Genomic DNA, 19,769 nt, shown 5'->3' on the forward strand with positions numbered 1-19,769 from the left:
AATATTCCTAAATGTTTTATTTATCTTTATCTTACAAAAATAAAACTTTTTATTAAAACAACGGTTCTAAAAATGGAAAATTTTCAATAAGCGAAAATGAAAAGATAACATATGGTATTTTATTTATTTAAAGCGGTGCAGAACTTTTTTGAATATTACCGTATGTCATCGATAAAACGCCACTTACGTATTTCTGGAACTGCAGAAATATTTCATTGAGACCGCAATGAGAGATAAATTGAAACGCGTATTACCGGAGCGTTCCGAATTTTTATTCACGGCGCATCAAATACGGGTAGAAAGATATTAAACGTTACATTTTTATACAGAACGATTCGCAATGGCGTGCCTTTCCATAGGTAGCAGCTGCAGACGGTCGTGAAAGGAATGGGAAGCCTCGTAAATTACATTTGCGATTTAATATCGGGACACCTATAAATCTTCGTAACAGTACACGACTTCCCAGCAGCAATGGGAAAGAACGTCTCTCTCTCTCGGATTTCTAAGTTATCCCAAGTTAAGACCTAGTCCGTTTGCATACAATAGGCAGAAGATACACGCCTAGTTCCCACCTAAAGAATGTAACCAGAACTGATTAGTCAGGCAGACTAGCGATAACAGACGCCAATAGAGTTGCGAGAAAATTGATTCGTTGAGTTTTATAAATGCTTCATAAATGCAAGAACGCCTGGCATTTTGCTCCACAATCGAGCATTACGTCACGCGCACATAAAAAGAGCATCTAAAATTCAACAAAACGTCGAGCTTTTTTTAAATATTTAAACACGCGTAGATATTGCTACACCTCCGAAGAGTGTTTAATTCTACGGATTTAATCCTACCTTCACGAATCGTCAAAAATAAAACGTTAAACGCGAACCGTTAACTAAATGCCCTTTGGAAGATTCGGTGAACTTGCGACCGGAGAAATTCCAGAGCAGACCGCCAGAGTTCTACCAGTTCCTCGATATAGCCGGCTGCGCCGAAGATATCGGAAACACGAGAAACGGGAGTAACGTGCAGATAGCCTCGTGCGGATGGGTCATCTCATTATCTTGGGGCGCATTTAGCCGGCGAATGCAAGCTACTTCTCCGAGATATCCTTGAGCCCTCCTTTCTCCGTATCTGCCGCCGGACGTGACGTCGTGCCGCCGCGAGAAGAAAAGTAGCGGCGGTATATAAGTGCGATGCTGCGAGGAAGTTCCTTCGCGTGTAATCGATACTCGCACAACCTCGCGGGCATCGCCGTCGGCGCGGAAAGCCTCGTAAAAAACGCGCGAACAAAGGAAAGTCTGCAGGAATTAAGGTGGAAAAATAATCGAGTGTCGACTTGCCGACATTTCATTTTATATATCACGACATATACGCGAGAGAGATCAAAAGAATATAGGAGATAGGGAGAGGGAGAAGGAAAGGAGAAAAGGAAGAGAGAGAGAGAGAGAGAGAGAGAATATTATCTGTCTATCGCGGCGCCGACATTCGAGTTGCACTTCGGCGAAGCAAATATCGAGTTTAACGAGTTTTGCAGAACTCCAGCGATCACCAGATAAACCCATTAGACGCGAGGGAAACTTCGGCGACAGCGGAGTATCGAAAGTAAAGTACTGTCGGTCATAATGCAAATAATGCTGTCTTTGATCCACTGTCGATCTGAGAATTCATTGTTAACAAAAATAATCTCGAATAACAGCTACTTCCCAAATCATATAACATGCTTTAATAACAATTTTGGATAGAATATAATAATGTAATAATGTAATAATTATTTAAAAAAAAAAGAGAAACATTTTTATTTCTACACAGATCTTGAAGACGAGTTTCAAGAACGGCTAAAGAACATAGAATGTAGAGCATCTCTGCAGAGCCTGAGCACACTAAAGTCCAAAGAAAGCTCCGCTTTGTCCGCGCGAAGTACACTCGAGTGTAAAGATGCACAGCTCGAAAGCTCGGCTTACTGAGAACTTACAAGTTTTCGAAATCGCTTATGTAGAGCGCAGCCGAAAGAAAATCACCATCGGCAAGAGCTCGAGACTCGTACTCGTAAAGTCGCGAGTAAATAATACTTCGGAGAAAAAAAAAGAAGGTAAACGCGCGTATCGAAAGATCGTCGTAGCCGATCATCTAAATTCGCGGAAGGGAAAGGATGTAAAGGCTGGAACGACGGATGATCCTGCGGAAGGCAGAAGGGAGTGATGTGCGCGTCGCGACGGAGGAGGCTGCAGCGTGCGTGGGCGGTAACGACGTAGGCGACGGGGGTTGCCAGGGACGGTGGGGTGAACTACATGGGTGAGCCCCCAGAAGCGGGGTCCCCCCGCCGGATGACTTAAAGAGACGCTGCGACTATCCCGGACCGATCGATATCCGCAGCAGCCGCCAGCCGCGACTACGACACGCCGCCGCGCCGCGCCGTCAACGCGGACTTTCCCGGACTTTACCTTTCACAGATCGGAAGAAATTGGGCGTTATTCAAATCAATCTTTATTATTCGCACAGAATTTATTATTCTCATCGTTTGTGCGTTTATTATTCGCGTTGATTACGTTGCTTGTTTTCTTATTTTATTCGCCAACGACGATTTTGGCGGTTTCGGACGGGCATGTGTCCATTTTATCTTTCACTCTTGCTTTTCACGGAAAGAAAAATATACAAAATCTTATTTTTACATCACATTTCTTTCTAAATCATTCAAATAAAAATTTTAATAGGATAATTAGTGACACATCTTAATTTTATCTAAATTGTTTCTCTTATTTGCGAATGAAACTTTACTCTGCATTCGTTACTTGTTAAAATAGAAAAGTTCCTAATCTCGAGATCGCTTTAAGATACTTGAGTTGAGTAGAGAGGAGATAGAATCGGTCTATACAAACAAGGGGCTTTTTTCGATTAGATAGGAATGATGTTGCGACTTTCCAAAGATGAAACGAAAATTTTCAAGTCTTTATGCTCGGTAATCGCGTTTTCTTCAAAAGATTATTTCTTCTTTGAAAGATATTATCATGATGATGGGCAGACAAACAGCAACTGACTTATCTCATGCATGAAATTATGAATGTAATAATAATTCCTTTATTTCTTCAAAAATGTACTATAGTTTTCTAATATAGAAAACTCGCAAAATACGAAAATATACTTTAAAATAAACGGAATAAGTGCCATTACTAATTAATATTAATAACTTTTCGTAAATTTTATAAAGATATACATTCTTTTAACACGCTGAAATGTACATCAGCGTGTATTTAAGAAATTAATCTCAAACTTACCGACTTTCTGTCATGTCTTTGTTAACTTTTGACATTATCAAAGTAACTTCTGATATTATCGCAGCTATTAAACTTATTATCATATAAAGCTAGAAGAGGAAGTAGAAAAAGAAAACAACAGATATTTAATCTTAAAATCCGCGAAAGATAGATCGAAGTGAATTAATCATAGAAATAGATATTCAATAAGCTCTGAGTTCGAAGAGATTTATTTGGAGAGTAGGAACAGGATGAGATTCTTCGAGACGAGTAGGACGAATCATCTCATTCCACCGATTCAGATCTGCGCGAGAAGGAAGAATTTCTATTCAGCCGGACGGGAATTACGTCGCGACGTGCCTCGCAGAAGCGCTTTCTGCAAAAATGAAAATTTAAGGAGCGCTCCTGCGCATTTTATTTCTCGACTCGCGACTCCAGAAAAGCGGACAAAACTACCACTCGCGTTTTACGTCTCGCCCCAGAATTAAGGTCGATTGCTCGGGAATAAACGAAAGGAATTTTGATATTGGAGCCAAAATGCGTTTAGCATTCGGAAGGAAAGAATAACGGATTAACGAGCGGCGCTTGACGACATCGCTTGACGCGAAAGGAAAATGAAACTCCGCTGCAATTATTTCGCGGGAAGTGCAAGAGAGTCACGCTAACGGTATCGCTTTGTTTCTTCACGTGGAACTGTGTTACACTAAAATCTAGGTTCCTCTTCGTTTGCAACGTGGAAGTCATCCGACTTAATTGTCATTTAATTGTCCCAAGTCTAAGAATGTTAAGCTTCGTATAGTTAATCTTTGAGAAAATTGCGATATACGTAAAAACATTGATAGCTACGGATATTAAACTGTTCTTTCTGTGTGTTTTGTTTGTCCAAGTTGTCATCATAGAATGCATCTCAAATATCCTCCACTTAAAACAATTAAAATTTACTTTTAATCCTGCTAAAAGTAACATGTTACAACATGTTATTGAAATTAAATTAATCGCTCCTCAATTTTTTGCGATTAAATAAAATATGTGGCGCAAACTGTTCTATAAAAATTTTCTACTCCTTGTTATTGGATTCTTGTTTGCTGTACTCATGTAATAAAATTATGCGCTACCTGGCATGGTACCAAGCGCTTTAAAAATTTCACGGTCGTCTTTATACAAAAATCATGCTAGAGTAACACGGTAAGTAGTGAGAGAGAATTTCGGAATTCTGGGAGATCATTTATTCAAGCTCGCAGCTGTCATGAGAAAGCGAGAGGCACTAAACTCCCAACTGGCATCAGTAGCATTCAAATGTTACGACCGGACAAACGCATTCCCGTCGAAATGTAAAATGTGAAACGCGAGCAGAGATGGAAGGAGAGAAGAGGGGACGTATGCAACAGTCGAAACGCGAATGCTCTTTGCAGATACGCCGCAAGTTTCGTCCTGCTGTATTCTATTGTGCAACTCACGCAAAACAGTTTCCTGCGCGTGCGCAAAGCGCGAGTTAAACTTAGGTACGACATGCAAAGCAAAGAAACTCTACGGGATTTGTCGAGCGATGTCGGACACTGGCGTGCGCGACATGGAAAATCGCGAACAACTGCGTTGGCAGAGCGATTGTGACAGGCTGCATTCTTCGCGGCACTTTCCAATTGAGAGGAAAGCTGGAGTAAACGCGAGTATTATAAATACCTGTTACGGAGCCACTGCCACTGGAGGGTTTCGAAAAAAAAAAAAACAAGCGCAGAGCGAGTTTGTAAAAATTCCGGCAAAACTAGTACGAATTTCGAGCTTTCAAAAGGATCTTCATGAATTTTACGGAAGAGACGGCGACGCAATCCAAAAAACAAAAATTTGTATACTTGCAAATCGCGAGAAATTCGCGTGAAAGAATTTATACAAATGTTCTCAAGATTAACACATGCTATGGATTGTTTAAGTTCATCTTCTTGGAACTGATTTTACGCGTGTTGATATTATTTGCGCAGAACCGTCATTCGTCATGACTTTTTAAGAGTATCAGAAAACGGGAAAGATATGCATGCCCTCGCGGCATGGCTGACTGCTTCATGCCACATTACTGAGTATCCACATCGCGAATAATTAATGAGACTGTTGTTCCCGAGCAAAGATCACGAGTGCAATGAAATTATCATAACGCAATGCTTACTGAGTACATGCTTATTGACAATTTAAATCGCCAGTGCAAAGTTCATATTAATGCAAACATTGGCCTGCCTTCTACATCGACGAACATAAAGTCCTGATAAATATATTTTTAATTCGTATAGCAACTCGTGGATAAAGCTGAGAAAAGTTGGAGTATAGCGGGAATATGAATCATCTTGATGATGAGGGTACCATATATAAACGCGTATATAAACAGAGTTGAGAAACAGTGAAAGAATTTTCATGAACGTAGAAAGATGTTACAACAATCTTATAATTTTAATATTAAAAAATCGCTTTTTCGTTAATAAAAGATTTTATGTAAACCATTTTAGATTGCGTCTACCTATACAATGCTGTATAAATCGTGCAGCTTTATTACACATTTATAAACATTACGAGATGACAGAATAAAAAATATTGACCTATGTCAGAAATGAGTTGTACCCGGAGCTCATTTAGCGTTTTATTATAGCCAATTTATCATATCCATCTAGAAGAATGTATAAGTTAAAGCCCGACTCGACCTTTCCCCGAGACGTCTCCAAGCGTTATTTCCTCATGGGCGAAATACGTTGAATTTTTCCAGTCCCTTCGCAGTATATTAAAAAATTCCTGATTTTTCTGCGTCCCTCTTCTACACCTTCCATTATTCATTCCGAATCGAAACGACATTAAGAAATTCCTAATATCGAAAAATACCGCGCTCCTTCCGGTTCGTTTATTCGTAACAACGACTCGAATACGGATTGATGGCTATTAAAGATCCATCTGTTTCGCACGCCGGAATCGCGGTGAAAACATTATTCAACATATGTTTCAGAAATCGAAATTGTTATTTCGCGCGATGCATTCCGCATAGAAACGACATTAAAAATGTTTTAATATCGAGCATACCTTCGATTCGTTTATCCGTGATAGCAATTTGAATACAATTTGATGGTTATCAAAGATCTATTTGTTATACATATATTAAATTCCTATCAGAATAGATATATCGTGGAACTAGAACATATCTTTAATATCGAGCATACCACATCCTTCGATTCATTTATCCGATAACAATTTGAATATAATTTGACGGTTATCAAAATTTTATTTGTTACATATATTCTATCAGAACAGATATATCGTGAAACTAGAAAATATTAAAATCTTTAAAGATAAAAACTCATATAAAAATCAGCAAAAAGAAAAAATTTACGATATGCATAGAAATTTATGGACAATTTAATATAAAATATGCGTTGTTTCATTAAAAGAAATGGCTACTCAAATATATCTATATGTTTCGAACGGAACGAGAACTACAAAAGACTCACTTTGTAAGTACATAAGTACATTGAAGAAGTACGTATATACATAACTTAAGACGTGCAGCGGCAATATTTACCGAGCCGATTATCGCATTACAGTGGTATTGTAACCGATCGAGACGAATGACTTCGAGTTGAGACGACAAAGTATTGACTAATGGTGAAGACGACAGAGATGCAGCGCGCTATAAACGAAGGAGACGGAAGAATTCGAAGCCGTAAGTATCGCGATGCGAAATTTCACTGGAGCGTTGCCAGACGGCTGCAAACTCGGCGTTTTAAGCACCCGGAGGTTCGTAAGAATTTCCCGAGAGTGAAAAAATTCAGCATGACCCTTAAGGCAAAAGCGAGGGCAAAAGCATCTCACATGCATATACCGAGTGTCCTCTCATGGCGCTATGTTCCGCTTTGTTTACAAATTCTCCAACAGATACGAACTAAATTCTCATTTAATAAAATTGGAATCTAAGGATTAATCGCGAAGATATATAACATTAAAAATGTTAGATATAATTCTAAAAAGACATCTCTCAATGTAAAGAATTAAAATTTGATGATTAAATGCTTGAAAATTGCAAACGCATGACAAATTTTGACGGATATTTAATTGCTGACAACAATACAAATTTAATTCGTTCGTTAATTGCGATGATAAAATAGAATCGCGAGACGATTAACTCGAAATTTATCAAAAAATCAATAAGAAGGAGATATCAAAAATTCTGAATTCTTGACCACCTACGAATACACGAGCACTGTTTACGTAAGCAAATAATATCGATTTCAGAAGGAGAAGCAAAGTTCCGCACGAAACGATATTTAAAGCACAAACGTATGTGTTCATGCATGTGTAAAATAAAACGGCTCATTATACTCGTTCTTATATATCTATGTATCATCATTCATTTTCTTCAACCAATTTTCAACTGGTAATATTCTACAAAAAGCAGGAATTTAAATCACGATCAATAGACTCGGAATTTCTGTCATTTCATTCTTTCATACTGGTACCAGCAGAAAATCTACGATATAGATCTTCGAAATAGGAATAATTCGACTGGAACGAACAATCCGCGTTTTTTGAAAATAAAATAACTGACATTACAAAGGTGATCTTTCTAAAGAACCTCACAATTAAACGCCCGATTGTCCTGGTAACGATCTAAGTACAATAAAATCAAAAGGTTCAAACATAGTGCCGGTTATATGCAATTATACGCAATAAAGTAGGTTAATAGTTTTCAATTAGTACAAATGCAACTTTATTATCGATTCTCTGAAGCTCAATCACAAATATAATTCACTGCGATTAATTATACGTTAATTTATTGAAGTTGCAGATTATTCCATTTGAAAATGGATGTCAAATATGAGTGCAATTTAATATCTAAACATTAAAATTAATCTTCATTAAATTGGAATGATTCGCGACCGAACTCAATAGATATAATGATTCACGACTGAATTCAACATCTACTCCTGATTACGTCACGGATATTCGATAATAACTCACGAAATGAGATAAAAGTATGGCAATTGCGTATCTCGAAATTCGCTCTACTAATGGCACTTCAATTAGAATGGAACGTTCCGACCCACGAAATACACAACCCTAAATTATCATCGGTAATTTGCAATAAATCGCATGATAAATATGTGGTTTAGCAAATTCCGCATTTTCTCGCTGCGGATAATCTCGGCGAATATCATTAGAAGGAAATCTATCACCAGCGAGGCCAGCAACCTCGTTTCCTCTCTCCGATCAGCCTCGACCCTGTATCCGATCCTCGACCGACAGGCTCGCGCTTTAATAAAGTAAATTACACCATGGTAAACACGGCGAATGCCAACTTCCCGAAATCTTCGCCACGATGTGTCAAGACAATTTATCTTGACCGCCCGAGTTTCGCCAAGTTTCCAAAGGATACCGCAAGAAACACGATGTTGAATATGCTATTGCGGTAAGGTAACAATAAATATACCGGTAACATCCACTATCTTCGAGATTATGGATAACGCGACAAAGCTAATTATATGAGAAATAAATAACGCAATTACATGACTCGACCTTTAACAAGTTCCTCGAATGCAAAATACCAAATAAGGAATAATAAATTTTTTGAAACGTGCATGTGTAATGTTATACAAGTAAAAATTTATATTTGCTGTTTCAAATGTTTGTTCAGACACTCTGCAATTCAATTTTGTAATTATTATTTATTACAAAAGAAGAAAGTAAGCTTGGTCCATCAAGTAAACTGATACAATTTGCAGGTCATAATTTTTTAATTCCGCAAATAAAATAAAAATAAATTCAACAGAGAGGAAAATCTATTCTAAAAAAGCTAAAAAACTTGTCAGTAGAATTTAATAAAAATTCCATACTGCGTTTATATTTTCACGTTCTATTAAATAAAATAGCTAACTCAATTTAAATGTCTAATCAAAGAGTTGCATACACTTTATATTCGTATTTGCAAATTATTTTATTCACAGTAAAATCTAGCATGTATAAAAAATGCTTAACTAGCAACTACATTGGCGAAAAAATCCCTTATTATCAGTTTATTAATACATTAAACTAAAAAATACATTGAACGATTTAATTCAATTTATGCAGGAAAAAACAGCATGTTCTGCTAATTACGCGCTTTCAATTTTCTCACGTCGTGGCCACATTTGCAAGTGTTAATTCTCAACGCGCGCATTCGCGCGTGAAAAACAATGGGTAGACATGCAAAAAAGACCTTGACACGTATTTATCGCAGGGTTAACGATGCTAAAACATAGCTTTAGCCTAAAGTGAAACTTCCTTTCATTTTATACGCGCGCAAACGTTTTCCCCAACGATCATAATATTACATCATCAACAACGGATATAGCGACTTCTGGACCTAGTGAATTCCACTTACTCAAATAACGGTTAAAAACTGCGAATTGACTGCACGAGAGGAACTATAATAAGAAATGGCTATCTATTGTGCGATAGAATTTATTCACGTTCGCTCGAAGCGAAGAGATCTCGACTTAATATTACGGGAATATTTGTAGCTTAAAAAAAAAACAGATGGATACTGATGGAATATTATTTATGCTGGACACGAATCAAAATATGTATGACGCAGATAACAAATATAACGACGTTGCGCGCTTATAATAATTCATAAAACACAAGTTAGAGAATTTTTGGGCGTCATCCATATTTGCGACTAATATTTTAAGGTTTTGTTACAATAATGCACGTTTGCAATGTCAGCGCGATACAATTTTCACGGTCAAATCATTAGACTCGAACAGATTCTTGTAATAAATTCTAATGCTAATATTGCTTAATGAAAAATCCTATCAACACTTATTAGCTTGAAGTAGGAAGTGCATTTTTTGTTTGCAAAGAGGTTGAGAACTCTTCTCCTCGATGTCATCTTGCGAGCAAAAATTAACCGCCATTAGCAAGTTCTTACTGTGTGCATCACGAAACTTCAATCATACAAAAATACTTGAAGCGAATCAAGTAATGTATGCTGAGAAAAATATTTCGGTATAAAACATTTTCGATCAATACAAAAGAAAAGATGCTAATAGCACGGATAATTGTAAGGTACACTTTATTCTTGGAATGACGCCGTTTTATGTTACGCAACTCGTTGAAAAGAAAAAATATATAAAAATAGTTTGTTACATTTTAAAGTTCAAAAAAGTTTCAAGAGTTTTCGCACGCGACACTCGATACATGTAAGATGTTTCGCGTACTATCGCGGATTAAACATGCTTGATTTGAAGCAAAAGCGTGTTCGCAAATAGTACGAAAGTAAAAGTAGCGAAAGTAAAAAAAGGACGTTAACACTAAATACAAGCAAGAATAAGAGTCTTCCAAGGCAAATTCAAATATTGAAAAAAGAACGAAACAAAATTAAAAATTAATGGAATTAAGAGTTTTCACTATATTATGCAAATGTATACAAAATGCTTATAAAATATATATGTATATTGTAAAAAGTTTTATAAAAGTCACACATAAAACACGTGTTCAATTTTAGCAATCGCGAAAGAGCAAGTTCACCTCTTCCTTTCTACTTTTTCTTCATCTCTGCAGTAAAGAGAACTCCTTTCGAAAGTCGATCGCTACGATCGCGCGGTGCAAAAACAAAAAAATTAAGCAGAGACGCGGGTAAAGTACGTCACGCAAGCGAATATCGAGCGAATACAAGATGCGCGGTTAGCCGAGAGAAAGAGATGCTCTTCTAACGTGTGAGGCACGCACTGAGAATATCATTGACAACGCGACATTGGCGCCGCAAAACACGTAGATAGTAAAAAAAAAGGAAAAAGCTCTTATCTACTTTCAAAATAAGAGTAAATTGAAGCGATAATGTTACGAACTTGTAAATGTACTGTCTTCTACAAAGACTATTATATGCAAAAAGTTCCAAGTTATTATCATCGCGATAAACTCGAGACGTTCAAACTTAATTGATAATACATTGAACGATATTACACGATACTCGCAAAAAAGGCGATTTTATGATCGTGCATATTTAGCATTATAAGTGCAGAACTATTGTTTCAAAAAATAGCTTTGTCGTATAACTTGTATTTTTCTCTCTGCAAAAAGGCAATGCATAGAAAATATTGCCGCTTTGTAAAGAAATATCCCTTTGAATCTCGTAGATGCTTTTGTAAGGAGCAGGTTAAACGAAGAAAGGTTAAACGAAGATGCCGTTCAAAGTAAAGTATCGGTAGACTGGCTCGAAATAACTAGATCTGACCTACATCCTGAAATATGCATTAACCAAAAAAAAAAAAAAGACAACTACTACGCGAAACGGAAACATCGCACGAGGGGAATATACGCGACAATTCCAATGCGAGGCATATATATCTCTCTCGCAAAAAACTGCACGTCGGCATACACGGAAGCAATACAGTGAGTCGTATGAAAATTGATCAAACGTGGAGCATCACCGACACAAAAGCTAACATTTCGAACATGCTATATCGGAGAACAATTGACACTTGACCCACAAATCAATTTTTCAGTCAATAACAGCGCCAGCACGTTAGAACCGTGTCGTCTATCCACAATATATCGGTATTGAGTCACGTATCACCTAATATTAACTTGCTCATCGTTGTCGCGTGAAACACATAACGTTAAATTCGATTTTTTTTTAATGTAACATCAATGCTAGTCAAACTGCTATAATAGAGACTAATCTTTTAATTTACAAAGTATTGTCATTTACATATTAGAAATCGACTCAATATATTTCCTGTATTTAGCATGCAATAATATGATATATCTTAACACATTTTCTATGAATTTATCGATCGCAAACTCGCGTTTTTCGGGACGGAATATAAGATGTGAAAATTTACTTGTCTTTGCAAGTACACATCGACAAATGATAGTCAGTTTAATAGTAAAGTCAATACAGTATCTGCTATATATTTATCTCTGCGATAATATGTTGACTTTATGCCGGTTTAGCAATGTAGACAATTTCAATCGAATTACGTCCAAGTCGGTCGCAAATCGTGGGGACAAGTCGAGTGATCAATTGATCGATTTCTTGGCGTGCCACCTGATTCGCGGCTGAGCAAAAACGTCAACCTGTACTTGTGCAAAAAAAGCGAGATATGACTACTCGGCTACGCTGCGTGACGCAACAAGGCGTCGTAAGAAAGCACTGTTCCAACACGCGCCGCAGGAACGCGCGTAAGAAAAACACGTGCTCGGCTCCGTTGGCCTGTGTGACGAAATAGAAAGGCGCTGCTGCGCGGAAGCGGCGAGATACACACACTATACTCCCTGCTCCGAATTATTTCGCGACTCAAGGTGCAACACGCGCGAGATTTATTGCAGCCAACCCAACCGACTGGGCGCGCAACCAGCGGCTTTGTCGCGCGAGGAGAATTATTTTACTCGCACGGAGAGGGCAAAAAGTGGAAAAAAGAGGAGAGAAATTATATGTCAGCACTTTTTGCATGTTTTTAATAAAAATATGCTAAATCGTTTTCCGTGCGGCGAGAGCGCGGTATAAATCCAAGTCGCTTGGAAAACGTGATATTAAAGGCGAAGTAAAGGAAACGAGTAGGACGGAAGTGTTTATATACTATTGTTGTTTCGCGAAACGTAAGTATTCCACCGCCGCGTGACCTGATTTACCTTTCCGCGATCGCAAGAAAATTCGCGGTTTCGCGAGGAATCGAGTCCCTTACGTGCGGTGTCGATCGTCGCCGCGCGACATTGCGTTTTCCAAACGCATCGACCGTTTAATGAGGCTCGATGCATGAGAAACGATCGATGCCGCACTCGTTTCCTCGATTCCTCGGTCTCCCGGGTTAACCCTAGGTTGGACGACTCAAACCTTCAGTTTCGGGCGGTCCTTCCAATGAAACTAACGACGGATTCACAGCACGGATTCACAGCCGAAACGATGTACACGGCCTACCGAGGACGAAAGAAAAAAAGGTCAGCTTTATTGTGAGCGAAATTCAATCCTCCACCGGTGACTGTGCGCACAAAAGAGGGGGGCCCTACCTTTCGTGCGAGCGCGGGGACCGTGCCGCCGGCTTCGGTCCGGAAAAGCCGGTATTCCACTCCGTTTTGGAGCGTCTACCTGCGCTCGGGTATACGAAACGCATATACAAAAATAACGCGCGCGCAGCCGAAGCCCGGCGAACAAAAGCGACTCACTCCACACGTGCTCGTTTCACGTTACCTCGCTCGAACAAAAATGTCAGACGCCTGTGTGGTTTCACGTTATTTTAAATATATCGATAACGGAGATACGTTGAAAATTGTGGAAATTTTTGCTGACGGTATGCCGGCAGGGAAAGCGGAATTAGTCCGCTTATTCGATTTTTTTCATACAAACCGCATATTTCTCGTTTCTATATCGATCTACAAATGTATTTGTAAAGAAGTATGTTAAATTCTGGACATCAGTGAATGAGTGTCTCATTCTTATTACTTTCTCGTTGTCTTTTCTTTAAAAAAATAAAACTTACTCTATTTGTTCTATGATTCTATCCTATTATCATCGATCAGCCATTACATTACTCGTTAAATTCGTATCGCGTCTTGGAGTACGGCCAATAATTTCCCATCAATTTATCTACCCTATTTCACAAATCCTGAGAATATACGCCAATTTATATCGCCGACAAAGCATGACACTGCAATATCCCAATGATACAAATGCTCAACAATTATTTTAACCACAATTTTACGCTAAAATAAATAAAGAGAAATAAGATGACGTCAGAGCCGTCACTAGCACAACGTCGAGAAACATTCCAGCGTTATCGTTAACCCCGGGGACTATTTTAGAACGTTGTTTACCAGGGTTCAATTTACCGCGTGCACGACGACTAGCGGCGAGACGCGACGTGCTATTTTACTTTCACTCGCAACGCGTCGCATCGGGCAGCTGCATTTCTCTCGCCGTTAAATAAATCGAAGAGGATCTCCGCGTTCGTCTCTCGCTAAAACGAGCCGCGCGCCATCGACGACGACGAGGCGTCTCTCTCTCCTCCGGCCGCGTCGCGTCGCTCCGAAAACGAGCTAGCAGCCCGACTCTCTTTCTCTTTCTCGGCCGTCTCGCTCTTTCCCACGCTCCCTCGTCCTTTCCCTTTCTCTTTCTCCCTCTCTTTCCCGCCGTCCATCTCTCGCTTTCCCGTTCGCGCCTCCGCGGGCGCGGGGAGGCGAACGTAACCTACAACACTGTAATCCCGGCCACGGAACAAAGATTCACCGGCGCGGCGTGGCCGGGAGGACAGCGGACGCCAGCGACGCTCAAGGACATTCACCGTCGGGCTCTCTCGACGCTCACGCGATTTCGTGCGTCTCGTTCGTGCGCTGCGTTGCGTTGCGTTGCGTTGCGTTGGCGCGACGAGGAGGCAGCGAGGGTCGAAGCGGGAATGAGAGAGAGAGGGAAAAAGGAAAAGGACGCGAAGGCAACTACTCCGGCAGGACAGACACGAGCGTCGGGATCGATGAGAGTTGCGCGCCGCGCCGCGCCGTCCGTCTCGTGCCGATTGGAAAAAAGCCACGTGTTAAAATTACGAAAGAAACTCGAGCGCGCTTCTACGCGAGGGAAGAAAATAACAAAAATATTGTCGATTTCTCGTCATGTGAGGCGAGACGGGGAGCCGCGACGACGGAGTCGTCGCGCCGCGTGAAACCTGACGCGTGGATGCGATCGGATTCGTCCGTTGCCGAAAAACGCGCGCTGATCTTCTAAGAGGCTCCGAGCGAGACCGGAAGCGGAGATGGAGCGGCGCGGATGCGAGAGGAACGTCCGTTCTTCCCGCCATCTCCGCCCGGTCGTCTCGGCGCGTCGAAGCCGCGACGCGAGTGAACGCGCGCCGACGGGAAGCGTGGTCCGCCGATCCGGCGCCTTCTATCGAACCGACGACGCCTTCGCGTCGGAGGTCGGAGCGCGCCTCGTGCGAACGCGACGAGGGAAAGTGGGCACGCAGCCGTTGATTTATTTAAGAGCGCTCGCGGCCGCCGCGGAGCGGAGCGGAGCGGAGCGGAGAGGACGACGCGACGCCTCTCCCCGCTTTTGTCGCGTGATTAATAACGGTTTACGGTGAAGGAACACTTACAGGGTAGTACATCCCTTGCGGAGGAAGGAAAAACGCCCCAGAGCCCCACAGCTTGAGGCCGTTTTGCTCCACCGTTGTGCAAGAAAACAAATCCGTCGCTCCGCACCACCGCCTCCCGCCCCTTCAACACCTCCACCGTATCCTCCTCTCTTCCTTCTTCTACACCGACGCCTCCTCCTCCTCTCCTTTTGTTCCTGGCACTCCTCTATCTCTCAGTTGGACACACTATACGCGTCGCTCGACAGCACGTCTCTCCGCCGCGCGCGACACGATGTTAAAGCACAAACGGAAACCAACCGACGACGTACCGTCCACCTCTTGCTCGGCTACCGCACTCAGCCACACTCAGCGCGAACGACGAAAACACGCGAGAGGCATACGCGCGCGCGCGCGCGCACACAAGTCGGGGGCCACGCACCGGATTAGCGCACGTTCGAGAGACGACGGTGGCGGCGGCGACGATGACGACGACGACGACGACGAGCGACGGCGGCGGGGCTCTGTGTTGCCGGGAATCGGAGCGCGTAACACCGTGCCGGAACGCTCGTTCGACTGTTCTCTTTCACCCTCCTGTCGCACGTTCGTTGTTCCAGTCCTCCCCTCGGTCAGTCCGCTCTCGCGATCGCCCCGTTTTTCCTCTCCTTTTGTCTGCCTCTCGCCGTTCTCACGATTCTGACTCCACGACCGCCACTGTACGTGGTCCCGCTGTGACTAACAACGATCCCGCTATCAACCGGCGCCATTGACCAGTAGCGCCGCCGCCGCGGCACGCCGCCGCCAGCGCCGCCCCGCGGTCGTCCACGCGCACCACTGCCATCGCTGCGAGAATCGAACGCTCGATCGGAGCGCATGTGTTGTGCCGTCCCGCGGTTAATTAAAGCCGTTTCGGTAAATGTTATCTTTACTTACGCCTTATTTACATACGCGCGTGCATATATGTATATATCGTAATACAGTAATCGTTCGCGGAGAAGGCACCGCGAATATTGCCTGGAATGTTAAAAGCATGCTCTGCGCTACATCTGAAATAATCTATATATTTACATATGAATTTCTCAATTTTTAATCAATAAATAAACTAATTTGAAAGATAACACCAATTATTTCAGAAATGCCTTCCCCCTCGTGTAACTGATGTCTCATTCGGATACGCTTTCGTATTTATTTCATATCTTTATGTGATTACAAGTATTTTGTAATTATATAATTTTGTTAATTGCTCAATACTTTTTTTGCGTCAAACAAAGATGTTTAAATCTCTTCTTTTAGTGCGTAAGCGCGCGTGGAATAAATTTAAAACAATCTAAGCGAGTCACGAATTCTCGGACCGCGTCGCATCTCAAACCGCGCTCTTCGAGAAGATACTCGAGAGAGAGAGAAGTGCGAAGATGCTCATCGGGAGGACGATAATCGATTCCTCGTTTACTTTCATTCCCCAGAAACGTGCCCGAAGCCAGGCAATTACACACGATTGCGGAATCGTTCACCGCTCGTTACTTCGCGCAATCGTCTTCTCGCGCCCGCGCGCGTCGCGTGCTCATTATTGCTTTAATGCCGCTCGTAAACAGCACTTTTTTTCTCCTGATCTTTCTCCCGATAAGCGCGCGATGTGCCCTTTTTCATTCACCCGCGATGTTAATCCACGTGTGCTCTCTCTCTCGATCGCTTCGACGTGAGAATAAGCCGCGTCGCGTCGGTTCCGTAATCCGTGTTTCATTCGCGCGAGTACGTACCGCCTTAACAAAACTTCTCGTATAATCCCCGTGGATCATCCATCTAATGGACTCGAAATTTTACTAACTCCTGGCGGTTTGAACTTCGTCGAATGAAATATACTTAGCGCTCCTCCAACATCACAAGTCCATGAAAGATAATTACACACATCCGACGTATCGCTTCATATATCTCACACGATATATCTCTCTAAAAATAATTTCACAGAAGTAATTTTCAAATTGTTTCTGATCGACTCTACGCGTGTTTAAGTATTAATAGGAAATTTAAATGTTCTCATTTTGACGCAAAAAATTGAGGAAAATTAACGAAATTATACGTGTGTATATAAGTTACTATTTGGCGGGTTTTTTTTATATATTTTCCGTGGAGGATTTAAAAAAATCACAATGTTCTTTCTTCACATAATAAATCATGTTACAAGCAATACTAAAAAGGATATGGGAATGTATCATATTTGATCAAGAACTATTAACTTGAGGTAGGCTTGGTGTACGTGCTACGAGTTTCCGAGTGATAAGTTATCGATCGTGGTCTGTAATTATGACGCTGGTGCTGGTAAGCCCGGGTTACACCGTCGTCTAGAGGCGGCAGACTATTATTTCAGTCTGCCTCGTCGCGCGTTCGTCGCGTTCGTCCGGTTCAATAAAGTCAACCAGAGCGCTCGGAAGTTCGTGCCGGTGAAATCGACTGACGAGAGCGCGTGGAAAAGTTCGGTGGAGGAGCTGCCGGAAGCGCGGGAGACAATGAAATCCCGACAATTTATACCCCTGGAATTTGGCCAGGGACTGTCCATTTCCGCCCCCGTGCTCGCGCGCTCGCGCGTTTGTCCACCCCGGCGCGGCGCGGCGCGCGGAGACGGAGAGACGAAAAACGTTAAACGCGCGATACCGCGATGTTCCGTAGTGTCGCTGGTAATTACAATTTATAACCGCTGGACGCGAGACACGCGATTTTTTTCTCGTTGATATACACCGCGACGTATATTCATTTATTAACGACGTAAATCCCCCGCGGATTTGGAATTCCGCGATAACAATGAATAGATGCGCCGAGATGTCGAGTCCGCGATTTAAGTTTACGGTTCGTTATAATTTATCGCGATGAATCGATCGCCATATACGCCCTCTCGTTATTCCACATCGCGTTTACCCCTTCCGATATAACGAGCGATGACAGAGAGATATACAAAGGGTAAATGTTATATATTGCGAACGGCCGGGCGGTTACATGTATATGCAAAAAGTAGGAAGTATTTCGCCTCTTATGGATCGCATCGTGTATGTATAGCCAGAGCTATATATACCGGCAATCAACCTGCGAGACGACCCACAGGGGACGCGAACCCCTCTTCGAATCACCATAGAAACCAAGAGATGGGACGAGAGGGTGCAAAAGCTATAGTGCTTAGAATAACGCGGCCGCACGGCCTCCAGATGGAAAGGGATTTTCGCTGCACTGTCAGTGGCGTGATCGAGCTAGTGGAGATATAAAGATATCCTCATTTATGCAGAGGATATATGCACACGACGCACTTACTATCGATGACCATAAAACGTATTGTGATATTGAAGGAAATATCAAATGCATACGATTCTCCGCAACGGTGAACGCTGGAGTACGTTTTCTCAGGAAAGAAATAAAAAACATTAGTATAGAAATTTATAAACGCCAAAAAAGCGAGAACGAAGTCTACTTAAAATCCAATTGTGAATTTTTCGTGAATTTGTTCTTATTTTAAATAATTTTGTATAACTCTTATATATTTGTAAGAGATTTTAGAAAACATCATAAACAAAAAACTATATGCAATTTGTCTTTAAGCCGATTAACAAATTATTCTCCGATTATACTATTATTTATACTTACTACTTCAACAAATATTAATTTTGTCATATAAGCAAGTATCATAATATAAGAATTAGATAGAAAATAAAGATATTTAAAAAATTTGCTTAATGCTTAATTTGCGATCGCCAATTTCAAAGCGATCCTTTTCTCAATATGAACATATACGATTACGCTTTTTGCGCCGAATTCTCCGTAAGGCAGTGCGCGATATCAAACTGGGCGTTGTAAAATCGCGGCCTATCTCATTTTCTCTCCCACGGACTCGGCTGTTGCTACTGCTGCTGCTGCTGCTGCAGTTTCAAGTGCACTCGGGGTGGCCGCGCGCGCGCGCATATTTTTAGAACCCTCCACGCGTGGACGTGCGTTGCAGCTGGAGCGCACATGCGCGCATATCCGACGAACGACGACGCCATTCAGAGTCCTGGTATGCCAGTACCCCGCAGCTTGCACGGTCCTGATACTATAAATGTTTTACGTTCGACCTCACGGACGCCGCGGGGCAAACGGGGAATCCTAAGGGAGAAGGATAAGGGCGGGCGGAGAGAGGAAGCAGAGAGAGAAAGAGAGAGAGAGAGAGGGAGGGAGGGAGAGATCGAGGAGGATAAATTTATCGGATCTCGGATGGGAACAAAGTATCGCGCGCACATGAGGCATATGAATACGGGCCGAGGAATCTACGCACGCTCGTTGTATCGGGGAAAGAACGCAACATTAGAGTCGACGGAGATAATTATCTGCGCCATAATAATACGGGCGAAACAATACTCCTGATGATTAACATGGAAATTCTCCCGGCAACGCCGCGCCGTCGCAAGCCGCAATGAAATCACGGATGAATTTAATAATTAAATAT

The 19,769-nt window shown here is 41.8% G+C and overlaps 1 protein-coding gene across 8 annotated transcripts in view; it reads right to left on the reverse strand.

The window, feature by feature from the left end:
- Window positions 1–19,769, reverse strand: part of LOC139773552 (RNA binding protein fox-1 homolog 2) — a 256,877-nt gene that overhangs the window by 126,247 nt on the left and 110,861 nt on the right. For 5 of the 8 annotated variants that reach the window (XM_071708068.1, XM_071708069.1, XM_071708062.1 and 2 more), the window contains exon 1: window positions 15,332–16,055. The exons of 1 other annotated variant lie outside the window; for it this stretch is intronic. In XM_071708068.1, the coding sequence (XP_071564169.1) occupies window positions 15,332–15,343 (12 nt within the window). In that variant the 5' untranslated portion in view covers window positions 15,344–16,055. Of the gene's footprint in view, window positions 1–15,331; window positions 16,056–19,769 lie in introns of those variants that run through there. 2 more of the 8 variants (XM_071708066.1, XM_071708064.1) reach the window with 1 other exon arrangement.

The sequence above is a fragment of the Temnothorax nylanderi genome, unplaced genomic scaffold (genome assembly GCF_030848795.1).
Source record: "Temnothorax nylanderi isolate EJ_2023f unplaced genomic scaffold, tnyl_v1.0 TNYL_tig0064_pilon, whole genome shotgun sequence".
Classification (NCBI taxonomy): Eukaryota; Metazoa; Arthropoda; class Insecta; order Hymenoptera; family Formicidae; genus Temnothorax; species Temnothorax nylanderi.